The sequence below is a fragment of the Macaca nemestrina genome, chromosome X (genome assembly GCF_043159975.1).
Source record: "Macaca nemestrina isolate mMacNem1 chromosome X, mMacNem.hap1, whole genome shotgun sequence".
In the NCBI taxonomy this organism is placed as follows: Eukaryota; Metazoa; Chordata; class Mammalia; order Primates; family Cercopithecidae; genus Macaca; species Macaca nemestrina.
This window is the reverse complement of record NC_092145.1, coordinates 140,820,261-140,835,498: the sequence shown is the minus strand read 5'-3', so window position 1 is coordinate 140,835,498 and position 15,238 is coordinate 140,820,261. Positions and strand designations below refer to the sequence as shown.

Sequence of the window (15,238 nt, the reverse complement as noted above, 5' to 3'; positions counted from 1 at the left end):
CAAGAAGAAATGTTGTATCACTTTGCATTGCATGCCTGTATCAAAACATCTCATGTACAACACAAATATATACACCTGCTATGGACCCACAAAAATTAAAAATAAAAAAATTTTTAAACAAAGTATGGTACAGCACACCTTTGCAGCAGGCTCCCACAGATGCACAAGGGGTGTGGGAGACTGAACAATGACTTCCCAAAGATGGCCACATCCTAATCCCCAGAACCTGTGACTATGTCCCCTTCCATGGCAACAGGAACTTTGCAGGTGTGATTCACTAGGCATCTTGAGAAGGGGAGGGGGATCCTGGATTATCCAGGTGGGCCCAGTGTCAAACAATGGTCCTCATAAAAGGCAGGCAGGTGGCTTGGTGAAAGACAGGAGATGCGAGGACAGCAGCAGAGGTTGGAGGGCTGGGGTCACGAGTGAAGGAAGTACAGGCACTGCAGGCAGCCTCTAGAAGCCAGGCAAGGCAGGGAAATGAATTCCTCCAAAAAGAACACAACCCTGCTGACACCTTGATATCGACCCGGTAAAATCCATTTTGAACTTCCGACCTCCAGACCTATAAGATAACACATTTGTGCTGTTTCAAGCCACTAGGTTCACAGTGATTTGTTACTGCAGCAATAGGAAACTGATACAGGGAGTCTACAAGGCAGAGAAGAGAGTGATATCTGTTCCCCACGAAGGGAACTACGTGGGCAAAGTCTCAGAGATCTGAATGAGCTTAGAACGAGCGAAAGCATCGGGTGCCTGCCAAGCTTTACGAAGGCTTCACTAAGGCATTCAGGATCTAAAGCATTTGCAGAAGGGTAGACACATGGGGTCAATTCCAGAGCCATTTGGGGCTTGACTGTAGATCAGAAGGGGCAGGGAAAGGGGAAGGAACAACAGCAGCGTCCCTATGGAAGTGACAGGAAAAATGGTGATACCCTCAACGAAATGGGAAGTAAAAGAGGCAGGACAGGTATTAGCAAGGAGAAATGCTGAGCTTAGTTTGCAACATGCTCAGTCTGAGGCGTCTAAGACACACCTGGGTGAAGTTAGCTAGGAGAGGATACCAATGATAATCAGCTCAACCAATGTTAATCTTAGGCTTACCGTGTGCCATGCACAGGAACACGATGACCAAACTGACAAGGTTCCTGCCCTTGTGGTGCTTATAGTGGGTGGGTCCTGAGCTCAGAACAGAGACCAAGACTTGGGACAGATGTGGGCATCGTCAATAGGTGCCACCTGAATTGGCAAAGTGGCTGCAATCACTCAAGGACACACTAAACATAAGGGGACCAGGGATGACAGCATTCCACAGGTGGACAGGGGTGGAAGAAAAGGAGGGAAGAGTGTAGGAGAAATCAGGAAAAAACAGGGTGTTCTGGAAAACAAAGAGTTCCAGTCTTCAGTCTCAAGCTTCAATGAAGTCAAACATGGTGAGGCCTGAGACCATGTACTTCGTGATTGGAGAAGGATCATTCAGGATAACCTCAGCATGATCAGTTTCTAGAACACAATCAAGGCAGTGCCAGAGTCCTGGTAGGTGTGGGGCAGGCTATGTGAGGAAAGGGGAAGAGCGGGACAAGCTATCTCAAAAAAACAGCAGTGAAGAGGAGAGAAAGGTGAATGCAAGATGTAACTTTAAGACGGCTTTATTAATAAACTGTAGAAATCTAAATAGAACCAAAGATGGAATCTTCTTAAGGAGGGACAGGGCAGTTGACTATGAACACACGGTTATCCAAGAGAAACCAGGAAAAGTCAGGTCCACCACAGGGCAGTGTAGTGGTCAGAATAACTTTCCCTCCCCGCCCCCAGATGCCCACATCCTAAAGCACAGGATGTGTAAATGTTGGGTTACAAGGCAAAGGTGAGTTAAATTTACTGATCAGCTGACCTGGAGATGAGGCGATGAGCCTGGAATATCCAGGTGGACCCAATGTCATCACAGGAGTCCATACACGTGGAAGAGAGGGGCAGAAGAGTCAGTAACAATGATGTGATGGGAGAGAGAGCTGCCCAGCCATTGCTGGCTTTGGAGACAGGAAGAGGCCACAAGCCAAGGAATGCCAATTCTCGAAGCTGGAAAAGACGAGGAAAGGGATTCCCTCCTACAGCCTCCAGAAGGAATGCAGCTCTGCTGACTTCGTGATTGTCGCCCAGTGACGGATGATAAACTTGTGATGTCTCCAGGTACTAAGTTTGTGGTAGTTACAGCAGCAATCAGAAACGAATACAGGTACCAGGTATCGAAAATCATGAACAAATATTACACACTGGAATAATGCAAACAGTGTATCTTAAAGTCCCCTTTAAAGAGAATGGAGGGTAAAGGATTCTGGAAAGTGCCTGTGTGATACTCTGGTAAAAGTCCCAGAGACTAACACTGAGATCAGCTGGCTAGTGTCACTAATGCCTAGGTGTTGGAGGTCTGGGTTGGACCGGATTCATGGAAGAATCCACACTGTACTGTCTTAACACAAGAAGTTTGTTTTGAAGTAGGAGTATGTCATTCTCCTTCTCTAAGGTAATGTGTCACTTATAACAGTACTTCGTCTTATGATCAATGTGCCATGTGTACCCTAGTGAACCACAAGCTCTGGACGTCAGCTTTCTCAACTGTAAGGCAAGGAGGGGTTCTACACTGGACCATGATCAGAACCACCTGGAGGGCTCATGAAAATACAGATTGCTGGGCCACGCCCCCAGCATTCCTGATTCAGGAGGTCTGCTGGAATGAAGCCAGAGAATCTGTATCTCTATCGGGCTGCAGGGGAGGCTGTGCTACTGGCCTGGGGGCCACCCTCTGAGAAGCGCTGCATTAGAGGCTCTCCTTCTCTAACACTAAGGATTTGGGGTATTTTCCTGTTCTGCATCTTTCCCATTAGCACTGACTTCTTGGTTCTCAGCAGCTTGCTCTTGCTCTGTCACTCTCCATCCCTTAGTATAGCATTTCAGATGTCCATCGTGCTTAACATTGAACAACAGTCCAGGCTAGACCTGGTTGATATGAAGTAGTGACAGATATACCTAGAAAGCCATTTTCCTCCCCCACTGCCTCCTATTCCCTGCCCCTCCCCATCACATAGTTAACTCGGAGAAAGAGCAGTTCTTCTGGCTGGGAGCTGGCCGGGCACTCACAGCTGGGCCAGGGTGTCCTGTTGAACAGAAACAATTCCCTAGAAAACCAACATCAGACAAGGCCACTCTGTGAGCAGGATGGAATAAGATGAAAACAAGACCACACATTAATCATGTCTGAACACGGACAAAACATGCACCTTGTCCAAACCACAGATATGACCAAACATCCCCCAATCCTGGCTAATGCAAATGACTGCTGCTGCTTTACCAGCCATAGATGTGGCCTGCCTCCAATGTTCCCTGCTTCTAGAGAACATTTGTTAAAATACCCAATCACAAATTCCCCCGGTAGTGTCCAATCCAAAGTAATGCCCAGCTTCCTTAAACACTCCCACAAGCCACCTGACACAGGTGCAAGTCCTCTAAGTCATCCTTACTTGCACCGTCTTACTGAGATGCCCCGCAGTTCCCACGGTGTTCGTTCTCAGTCTCTGCCACAACAACCAGGTGTGGCTGGAGGGCAGCGATGATTCATACTCAACCAGATTTCTGCTCAAACATGATCTCCTCTAAGACACTGTCCTTAGCATTCTCCAGGTTAAGTCAGATTGGCCTCCTTCACGCATCTTTCATGCGCTCTACTGTGGCTTTTGGCTACATATTGCCATGAGAATTGCATTTAAGTCAGCCTCCATTAGACTGAGAAGCCCAAAGTGTCACGTCTCTGTTCTGCACCTGTTCTTAGCACAGTGCGTATGCAAAACAGATCAATAAACATTGGATGGATGGATGGATGAACAACTACTACTGTATGCAAAATACATTGAAAACAACTACAAACTCAAGAGTTGATGAGAGAATGTCAGTAACACCAAAAGAACTGAAGTAGTAAGAGAAGAAACCACCAAGGTCTGTGCAACCAGGGCCACAGCAAGCTTTTGCTCATGCCAAGATGGACAGAAGTAGGTAAAGGTTATGTACAATTAAGGTGGGAGCCTTTTCTTCCATTTCTAACTCAAGACATTTGTAGAGACCAACACATTATGTTCATTTTAGCTTTAGTTTAGCATACAGCAGTCTACCGCCAATGCAATAAATACATTGCCAAAGGCTATCCAAACTTTGTTGTTACTCTGGAATTAAACAGAAATTTGCTGGACTTGCAAACCCTTCACTACTCACAGATTTGGGTCACCATAATATTTGTGTAATTGTAATTATAAGAGGCTTTCTCTGTGTCTGGCACTGTAGGCATGCATCTCCTAGCAAGTTCAGAGGGCACATCGTGGGCTTTTATAAGAGGCCATGTTGCAACTAACCAGCTTCACTTCAGGGTTAGGGATTTGGTTCTTTTCTGTTATTTTTCAGAAAACAAACTATAAGATACAGTTTTACTATGTTATCCATTAACAGAAAACTCATTATCAGGCCAGGTAAGAATATAAGTATATCAGAATCAGGCACAGTGATGTGAGTCTCAGCTACTTGGGAAGATCTTGAGTCCAGGAGTTCGAATCCACCCTGGGCAACACAGCGAGACCCTCCCTCTTAAAAAAAAACAAAATTGCATCAAATTGATAAACTGAATAAATCTGAAAACCAGAGACTTGGGGGGAAGAGATGTGCCTCTGTGTGCACACACACAACCTCAGCCCATTAGATCACTCCATTGGAAGACATACAGAATGAACGGTTAAATAACTGCACTTCATTACAAATATACTGCTGGAGATGCTTTCAAAAGAGCAGGTGATCTTTAGCCACAAACTACTACAAGCACCTTAAATCCCATTATAAATATGAATTAAATTACATTTGTTTTGATATTATCACCTCTAAGTATTAACTCCTGAAATAAATGAAAATCGGTGCCCCCTCCCCCTGCAATAATGGTTACAGCAAAGATTAAAAGGACTAAAAGCTACAGGAGCACTCTATTTTTCGTAGGAAGTTCTGAAGAACGAAAACAGTTCAAATCTGAAAAATAGGTCTGATTCTTCTTAAATGAGACTCAGTCCCCTTCTCATTGAGATACAGAAAGTACAGTCTAGCCATGGCAGAAGACATTTGGATCTAACTTCTTTTTGTGCATAACCCTGTCGGTGACCCACCCAAAATGAAAGGTGATCAAAACAGAATTGTTGGTTACCTCGGAAGAAATTAATCCATTACTAAAGTGGCCTGTAAGGTTTAAAGTATATACTTCTGCCAATGAACTAAATCATCTTATGGGCCAGAGCAAAACAAGAGTGAGTTAAGTGTTCTGTCCCCAGCAGAGTAGGAGGATTTCATGCCCCTCATTCATTCATTCAACAAATATTCAGGTCCGGCTCTGTGCCAGACACCAAAAGTGCTGAGCAAACTATGCAACATTGTGCTGTCCCTATGGTCACAGAGCTTACAGTAGAGGAGATAGCTGTTACGCACAAATATGGAATATTGTTACGAAAAAAAGATGCTGTATGAGAAAATGGAACAGGAACCAATTTAGACTGGAGGTGGGAGAGAAGGGCACTGTGAAAAAAGTGACATTTAAGCCAAGAGGACAATAGATCACCACTACTTTAGAAAAGGAAAACCTTTTTTGGCAAATGACCACAAATGGGATTTTAACTTTGCCTGTCACCAACGGACTGGTTTAAACCTTCTCTTTTCCAATCCTTCAGGCTTTCTGAACATCCTGACTAGTGTACTGGAATCCTATTACCTGAACACAGAAAGGTCTCACTGTATTATGATTTATTATTATCTGCAGCCTTCCTATGCCTGGCCTAGGAACATCCAAAAATAATCTGCCAGAGGCTGAAAAACAGAGGCTGGCTGTCAGCAAGAACATTACCTGGGTAGACCAAACATTTAATAGCCCAAGTAATCATAAGTCCCTTGCCAATAAAGTGGCAGCTTCTCTGGGCAGCAAGGTGGTTCCAATGCCCCGGGGTCTATATCAAATGGGACCCAGGGGGTCAAGAGGTTAGTTGGCTACTTCGAACTGATGTTTACTCAGTAAATCAAAGACCAGATCACCATTTCCAGGTCCCAGACCCTGAAGACTTAAAGGATGGTATGGGAAGTGGCCTTTTAGCATCACGGAGCAGACAGCTCGCCAGGCTGGAGGAAGGCAGCAGCGAAAGGGTCGGGCCCGGAGGAAGGGGGCGCAAAAAGAGGAGCGTCAGGTGCTCTGGACCCCGGGACTGCAAGCCAGGCCAGGCACTGGGGCGTTTCCTGCCCCACCCCCCAACCCCTGTCAACCCCCAGCAAAGGCAACCCAGCCCCATCCAAGACCCCGAGGTTCTAGCTTTCCCCAAGGCAGGACCAGAAAGGCACCAGCAGCCCCGCGCAGGGCCGGAGCCCACCAAGTCCGGGTGCCTGTGTCCGCAGCGCAGAGGAGGGCGCGCTCGGGTGCAAAAATGGCCAAGACAAAACTCTCCCCGCCCACCCGAAAAGCCAACCACACCCCCTGCATCCCTCAGCCCGAGCCGTCCGGGGCCAGCCCCCGTTATCGTCTGCCCAGGCCCCCGCGGGTTCCCGTCGGCGCCGCGCGCGGGCTCGGCGGGCACACCGGCGCAAGTGGGAGTGAATGGGGGCGCGCGAAGCAGGCGAGGGCGCCCACTGCTGTGTCCCCCGTCCGGACCCTGCCCCCGGGGCGCCCTCCCCGGCTCCGCGGTTCTGGGACTGGCGCGCCGCCCTCAAGGCTGAAGTGGACGCCCGGACGCGGGCGGCCCTCACTCACCCATTGGCGTCGAGCCGGGCCGGGCCGCCGAGGCAGCGTGAAAGTTGGCGGAGGCGGGCGTGGGGTTCGGGGCGCCGGGATCGGGGCGCTAGGATCCAGGCGCGGGGGTCCGGACGCGGCGGCTGCTGGGCCGGCTTCTTCCTCAGTGACTGCGGTGGCGGCTCAGCGCCGCCCGCTGCTGCCTCTGCTGCTGCTGCCCCGGGGCGACTCCTGCTGCTGCTGTTGCATCGCGGCCCAATGCGCCCGGCTGCGCCGGGTTTCCTGCTCCCCGCGAGTGGAAATTGCGAAAAAAAAAAAAAAAAAAAAAAAAAGCGCCGCCCAGCCCAGCGCCCGGCAGCCGCGGCCGCGCCGCCCGCTCTCCCCTCCTCCTCAGCGCTGCCGCGAGGCTCCTGCAGCTCCGCCTGCCGGGGACGCGCGGCCGCCGGGCGGGGGCGGGGCCGGAGAGGGGCGGGGCCCGGGCCGCGTCGGGGCAGGCGCCGGGGGCGTCCCTGCGGCTGAGGCGCTGGGGCGCCCTCCTCACCGCCCTCGCCAGAGGGACCCCGCTCCGCGCGGCTGCCGCCCACCCGCGGCGGCTGGGCTGACGCCCCGGGAAGTGCCGCGAGACTCCTCGAGACCGGAGGAGAGGGGCTCCGTGGGGGAGGGGCGTGGGAGTGCAGGGGCACGTGGAGAAGGAGGAGAAGGGGGCTGAGCGGGAGGGGGCGACAAGAGGTGGAAGACGGGCTGGGGATGGAGACCAGGGCAGGCCCGGGGCCAAACGCCTGCCCAGGGTGATGGCAGGTGACCCTGGGGCATCGAGGCAATCCGGAATGAGACTTCCCGGGGGGGGGGTGTTGTGGGGGGAAGGAAAAGGGTCCCTTCGGTGGGGCGTGGGAACGCAGGCAGGCCAGGTGCGAGTTCCGCACAGAGGAGGCGGTGGCACCGACGTGGGGAAAAACGAGCGAAGGACGCAGCGGGGCCGAGGGGACGCATCGCCTCGCAGGGACCCGCCTAAGCCCCGCCCCAGTGCCTGGGCCAGGTGGGGTTCGGGTGTTCAGGAATGTTCCCGAGGTCTGATGTTCCCAGGAATCCGCTGAGATGAGGTCTGGCTCCCTCCCCAGCAGGCATCATTGTGCCTTACTGACTCCCAGACCTGAATGGCCGACCCTTGAGTGGGCGCTAAAATGGAAACAGGGAATCCGTGGGCATTCGTGGGCAATTCAGAAGCTCCGTTTTGGGTCCATTCACCACCACACCTTTCGCCATAGATACTCTGCCTGCCACCACATTCCTCTACCGGCCCGTTATTTCCTTTTCCCTTTCCACCATCTGGTGGTAGGAAACGATAGTGAACTACATGGGAGACATTTAGGCAAAGAGCAAGTAAGACAATAGAGAAATTAGATCAGTGGCCCTGGAAATGGAGGGGGCTGAAGGCTAGTGGACTCAAAAGGGACAAATGAAAGCCGACCCCCTACCCAAGAGAGGGGCTATCTCCATACCTCACCTATGTTGGTGGGGCAACTCTTGTAAATTGGTTACCATCCTGGGATTTCTGTAGAAAATTGTTCTTGTAACTGTTTCATGAGTTTTTCAAAAAACCTCAAAGTCAGGGTCTTACAAACAAGAAATCAGTAGCATCATCTTTCTAAACACCGTTCATGTGTGCCAAACCGATCGAAATAGGAGGCTAATCAAGGGACAAGAGGCCCATCCACACAGAGGCTGCAGTTGAAGTCCTAGTGTCGTCAACATCAGACTCCTAAAGAAGGGATCAGAGAACATGGAGATTAAGAATGCGAAGTCCGGGCGCGGTGGCTCACGCCTGTAATCCCAGCATTCTGAGAGGCTGAGGCGGGCGGATCGCGAGGTCAGGAGATCGAGACTATCCTGGCTAACATGGTGAAACCCCGTCTCTACTTAAAAATACAAAAAATTAGCCAGGTGTGGTGGCGGGCACCTGTAGTCCCAGCTACTCGGGAGGCTGAGGCAGGAGAATGGCGTAAACCCGGGAGGTGGAGCTTGCAGTGAGCCGAGATCACCCCACTGCACTCCAGCCTGGGCAACAGAGCGAGACTCCGTCTCAAGAAAAGAAAAGAATGTGAAGTGGGCCAGGCAAGGTGGCTCACGCCTGTAATCTCAGCTCTTTGAGAGGCCGAGGCGAGCGGATCACCTGAGGTCAGGAGTTCGAGACCAAGCTGACCAACATGGTGAGCCCCTCTCTCTATGAAAAATACAAAAATTAGCCAGGCGTGGTGGCACACACCTCAGTCCCAACTCCTTGGGAGGCTGAGGCACAAGAATTCGTTTGAACCTGGGAGGTGGAGGTGGCAGTGAGCCTAGATGGCGCCACTACACTCCAGCCTGGACACAGAGCGAAACTCCGTCTCAAAAAAAAAAAAAAAGAATGTGAAATCTTGAAGGCAGGGATGATGAATACTCAAATATTCCTGCTCCAGGCACCCTGGTGCCTCACTCATTACATGTCTTGTTATAATCAGGGCAATCAGGCCTTCTGATACCATCTTAGAGTTGACAAACACTGAAACTCACAGAGTCTGGATAAACCCTCTGCTACTGGGGCTTTTTTTTCCCCAACGGCAGAAGAACTAGTATGAGTGTCTGCTCAATTCCAGAGGTGGTTCTCTTTGCTAAGGCCAGTATCAGTGGGTCATCCTAGCCCTCTCTCAAAGAACCTCAGACCCCTGAAAGTGATGGAGTACATTTCGACATGGAAACAGTTGTGCCGGCCCTGTAGTGGTTCTTGGCTGGCTGCCCAGTGCATTCTCACAGTGATGAGTCAAAAGTCTTTGAACATTGTTAATGATACCTTCCCATAGCTAAACTTACCCAGGCATCACAGAGGCCTAAGCCAGCAGTTGGGGTGCTGAACTCTGTCGGCTCAAAGAAAAAGAAAAAATCAGCAGTTTGTCTTATGTCCTGCTTGGTCTCTCTGTCCTATGTGGAGAAGACAGTCTTCTCATTGAATTTTATTTCCAACTTCACACAGGTGAAGACAGATCACTTGAAATTTGGGAAGTTTGTTTTGTTTTGTTGTCTCTCTCTCTCTCTCTCTCTCTCTCTCTCTCTCTCTCTCTCTCTCTCTTTTCTGAGACAGGGTCTCACTGTCACCCAGGCTGGAGGGTAGTGGTGTGATCATGGCTCACTGCAGCCTCAACCTCCTGGGCTCAAGTGATCCTCCCACCTCAGCCTCCCAAATAGCTGGGACTACAGGCATGTGCCATCTCATCTAGCTAATTTTTGTAGTTTTTGTAGAGATGAGGTCTCACTATGTTGCCCAAGCTGGTCTCGAACTCCTGGGCTCAACTGATCCTCCCCCGCCTCAGCCTCCCAAAGTGCTAGGATTACAGGCTGAGCCACTGCACCTGACTCGCTTGAAGTTTTGAGTCTTGTTTATTCTCTGGTCTGTTTCAAGGCATACCTTTTCCTTCTTGGACAGGAATGCGGTGTCGCTCCTCCTTGATCTGCTTCCTGCGTGGTCAAATTTGCGTTACCACAAAAGAAAGACTGATGGCAACACATTTTAGAAAATCCCTGAACTGTACCCTAATTTTATTTTTTCGTTTGTTTGTTTGTTTTTGAGATGGACTTTCACTCTTGTTGCCCAGGCTGGAGTGCAATGGCGGGATCTTGGCTCACTGCAACCTCCACCTCCTGGGTTTAAGCGATTCTCCCGCCTCAGCCTCCTGAGTTTCTGGGATTACAGGCATGCGCTATCACGCCCGGCTAATTTTGTATTTTTAGTAGAGATGGGGTTTCAACTTTGTTGGCCAGGCTGGTCTTGAACTCCTGACCTCAGGTGATCCACCCGCCTTGGCCTCCCAAAGTGCTGGGATTACAGACTTGAGCCATCGCACCGGGCCATGTGCCCTAATTTTAATGCCTTAACTAAACAAAGTTGTGGTGATTCTATCTGAAACACTATAGTTTATTTTTCATTTTAAGTTTCTCTGACTTATGAAAATGAACATTCCATTTTTTCACTTATTGCTTAGTTCTTCTGAATTGTTCCTATTGTCCTTTCATTTTTCCTTGGAGAAACTTTTGCTGACCAGCACAAGGGAAGTTAATATCAAGATTCAGATCCAGCTGCTGACATGAATAGATGCATAATTTCTCATCCTGCCTCCCTCTTACAAGAATATCTTTTAACACAATGGTTAATGCAATATTTCAAATGATGTAAATTCATCTCATGAATATTTCTAGAGAAATAAGATTTTATTTAATACCACATCTTTGTCCCACTGAACTCCCATTTCCACCAGAGGAGATTATGCATTTTGGAAATAGAAAGTATTGGAGCTGTTACACTTAAAATGATATCATATGACTTAAAAGGCACTGCTATGTTGCTCAGTAGTAGTAACAAATTTTTGGATAAAAACTGAAGGTGTGGCCAGGCATGGTGGCTCATGCCTGTAATCTCAGCACTTTGGGAGGCTGAGGTGGGTAGATCGCTTGAGCCCAGGAGTTTCAGACCAGCCTGGACAACATAGTGAGATCCTGTCTCTACAAAAAATACAAAAATTAGTCGGATGAGGTGGCACATACCTGTAGTCCCAGCTACTCAGAAGGTTGAAATGGGAGGATCACTTGAGCCCAGGAGGTTGAGGCTGCAGTGAGCCGTGACTACACTACTGCATTCCAGCCTGGGTGACAGAGCAAGACCCTGTCTCAAAAAAAATAAAAATAAAAATAAAAAATTGAAGGTGGGTGAGCTTCTGCCTTTCATACTTCCTATCTCTGAGTACTGGGACTTAACATCTGTAATTTTCATATAATGAACAATGCTTTGATAACCTTTAATATCATCTTTATATTAATATAAATTACATGCTGAGTGCTATACAAAAGACAGTCATTGTATAGTGCTTCTAATGAGCTTTATGGGGAAATGTAAAAATCTCACAGTGCCAGAAAGTAAAGATGTGCTGAACAAAGGTGACAGGGCACAGCAGAAGGGCACAGGAGCCAGCCCCAAAGGGTTCCCAAAGGCCAAAGCTGGAGCAATTCAAGCGACAAAATAATTAATAATTGTATTTGAAGAAAATTAATATCTTTGAGTCTATAGAAATACAACTAAATAACTGACTAGGGGAAAATATCAAGGAGAAGGGACAAGTCTTCCTTACAGAGGAATTCCAATTAAAGTGTAAGAGAAATGAGAGAAAGGGAAAAGCATCATTAGAACATCACAGTGACTGCTAATATAGGCATGATCCAACTACCATTCACAAATGAGTGGGTGAAAATTTAAGGAGAAACAGGATATTTGCATAGCCTCAAAGTATTTTCCCTGAAATAAATATGTCTTAATATATATATATATTTTTTTTTGAGACGGAGTCTCGCTCTGTCGCCCAGCCCAGGCTGGAGTGCAGTGGCGCGATCTCGGCTCACTGCAAGCTCCGCCTCCCGGGTTCACGCCATTCTCCTGCCTCAGCCTCCCGAGTAGCTGGGACTACTAGGCGCCCACAACCGCGCCCGGCTAATTTTTTGTATTTTTAGTAGAGACGGGGTTTCACCGTGGTCTCGATCTCCTGACCTTGTGATCCGCCCGCCTCGGCCTCCCAAAGTGCTGGGATTACAGGCGTGAGCCACCGCACCCGGCCTGTCTTAATATTTAAAATGGGGAAAAGAGTAACTTTACTTGGAGAACTCTGGCAAACAGCACTTTTTTTTTTTCTTTCTATTATACTTTAAATTTTGGGATATATGTGCAGAATGTGCAGGTTTGTTACATAGGTATACATGTGCCATGGTGGTTTGCTGCACCCATCAACCTGTCATCTATATTAGGTATTTCTCCTAATGCTATCCTTCCCCTAGCCCCCCACCACCCAACAGGCCCTGGTGTGTGATGTTCCCCTCCCTGTGTCCATGTGTTCTCATTGTTCAGCTCCCACTTATGAGTGAGAACATGCGATGTTTGGTTTTCTGTTTCTGTGTTAGTTTGCTGAGAATGATGTTTTCCAGCTTCATCCACGTCCCTGCAAAGGACATGAACTCATCCTTTTTTATGGATGCATAGTATTCCATGGTATATATGTGCCGCATTTTCTTTATCCAGTCTATCTTTGATGGACATGTGGGTTGGTTCCAAGTCTTTGCTATTGTGAATAGTGCTTCTTTTGAGAAGTGTCTGTTCACTTTAAGCAGGCAGTCATGGCTCTATCCTGATGGCTTGTTTTTTCTTTTTTTAGACAGAGTCTCACTCTGTCACCCAAGCTGGAACAAAATGATGCGATCTCTGCTCACTGTGACCTCTGCCTCCTGAGCTCAAGCTCAAGAGATTCATGTACCTCAGGTGTGCACCACCATGCCTAGCTAATTTTTGTATTTTTAATAGAGATGGGGTTTTGCCATGTTGACTAGGCTGGTCTCGAACCCCTAGCTGAAGTGATCTGCTTGCCTCAGCCTCCCAAAGTGCTGGGATTACAGGTGTGAGCCACCTCGCTGGGCGTGATGGTTTTGAGGCAGACTTTTCCATTCCTCCTTTGCTTCGTGTACACCGGGTTAAAGGTAACTGATGTCTAGATCAAAAGTCACAAAAATATTAATAACAAATGTCTTGCTCTATTATGTTTACCTGACTTGATAGCCTCTCTTAGAATGACCCACTCCCTTCCCTCTTTTTCTTTTTCAGTAAATCTTTTTCAACAAATCTAACAGGACTGGGTTTAGATCACTTATGAAACAGCTAAACCATGACCTTCTTTACAAGGTTTGTGGGAAAGCCTTGCTTTGTAAACAAAGGAAAACACAAAGGAAGCAACTAGAAGGTGAGACGTGCATGTCCACAATGCTACAAAAATAGGGTGTCCTCGTTTAAAAATCCAAAGAATGCCTGAGTAATCAACTCCCAAGCTGACCAGTCACACGAGCTTGTATCTAAAGTGCGCAAAAAGAGCCCTGGTGCACAGGCGAACTTGCCAAGAACATTTTTCCATCCTTTTCCACAGCACTGCTTTGTCTAAGAAAATAGTAAATTGGGAGAACGGTCCTAGGAGATTAACAAAAAAACATGGTTTCTGCTGTTTTCTACACAGCCTGCTGGTTTCCTCCCCCACCAAAATCACAAGGGGTCATGTGTAAGGAATTGCATTTTCACAATTATAAGACAAATCAAATGATAATCAAAAAAGTTCCCAAAGCGCCAGACATTAAGATCATATGTGTGAAATATGTATTGTAATAAATGTTAACATTAAGCCAGGCATGGTGGCTCACGCCTAGAATCTCAGCACTTTGGGAGGCCTAGCCGGGCAGATCACTTGAGGTCAGTAGTTCACAACCCACCTGGCCAACATGTGAAACCCTGTCTCTACTAAAAATACAAAAATTAGCCAGGTGTGGTGGTGCGCACATGTAATTCCAGCTGCTCAGGAGGCTGAGGCAGAAGAATCGTTTGAATCCAGGAGGTGGAGGTTGCAGTGAGCCGAGATTGTGCCACTGCACTCTAGCCTGGGCAACAGAGCAAGACTCCGTCTAAATAAATAAATAAATAAACGTTAACACTAAATAGAACCATGGCGTTTAACATAGGAATAAACTGTAGCAACAGGCCAATTTTTAAAAATGAAAATTCATAAATTACCATGGGAGGCTTTTGATCTCATTGGTAATGAAAATTTAAAAGTAGGAATTGACTTGCAAACATAGTTTCTCTTTTTGTCCCTGAACCTTCAGGAGAAGCTACGCTGAGGGGCTCCTTCACAGGCTGGGTTCCTTTGGAGCTCAGCCTCCAGGCTGCACAGACATTGGCCTGCGTTCCTGACAGAGGGAAGAACAAGTGAGGATGTGCAGAGTCTGCGGAACAGATGGCATTTTCAAGGGGTCTCCTGTGGAAGGGGCAGGAGTGTAGTGAAATGTGTGATTCTAAATGGTTTCTATGCCAGGGCCAGATCAAACAAGACCCTGCAGGCAATGGGTAGGAGCACAGGTTTCCTTTTTCTTTTCTTTTTTTTTCTTTTTTCTTTTTTTTGAGACAGTCTCGCTCTGTTGCCCAGGCTGGAGTGAAGTGGCACAATCTCGGTTCCCTGCAACCTCTGCCTCCTGGGTTGAAGCAATTATCCTCCCTCAACCTCCCGAGTAGCTGGGATTACAGGTGTGCACTACCACACGTGGCTAATTTTTGTATTTTTAGTAGAGACGGGGTTTCACCATGTTGGCCAGGTTGGTCTCAAACTCCTGGCCTCAAGTGATTCACACACCTCGGCCTCCCAAATGCTGGGATTACCAGTATGAGCCACCGTGCCTGGCCTGGAGCACAGATTCCTAAGCAGGCTGTTTTTAGGGAGGTAACTGGTGAGCTCTGCGGAAAAAGGACTAGAGGAAGAGCTTGCAGGTGGGAGGCCAGGAACAGGCCAGAGGTGGTAAAGGCAAGAAATATGATAGCATTGATACTGACAAAGAGGAGAGGTTACA

General features: G+C 48.2%; 1 protein-coding gene across 7 annotated transcripts in view; it reads right to left on the bottom strand.

Annotated features, from left to right (window-relative positions):
- The window catches only part of LOC105478200 (SH3 domain containing kinase binding protein 1), a 362,161-nt gene extending 355,059 nt beyond the window's left edge, over positions 1–7,102 (bottom strand). For 2 of the 7 annotated variants that reach the window (XM_011735293.2, XM_024791660.2), the window contains exon 1: positions 6,812–7,100. In XM_011735293.2, coding sequence (XP_011733595.1) covers positions 6,812–6,815 — 4 coding nt within the window. In that variant the 5' untranslated portion in view covers positions 6,816–7,100. Of the gene's footprint in view, positions 1–6,811 lie in introns of all 7 variants that reach the window. The other 5 variants (XM_011735294.2, XM_071088620.1, XM_011735298.2 and 2 more) reach the window with 3 other exon arrangements.
- Between the last annotated feature and the right edge of the window lie 8,136 nt (positions 7,103–15,238).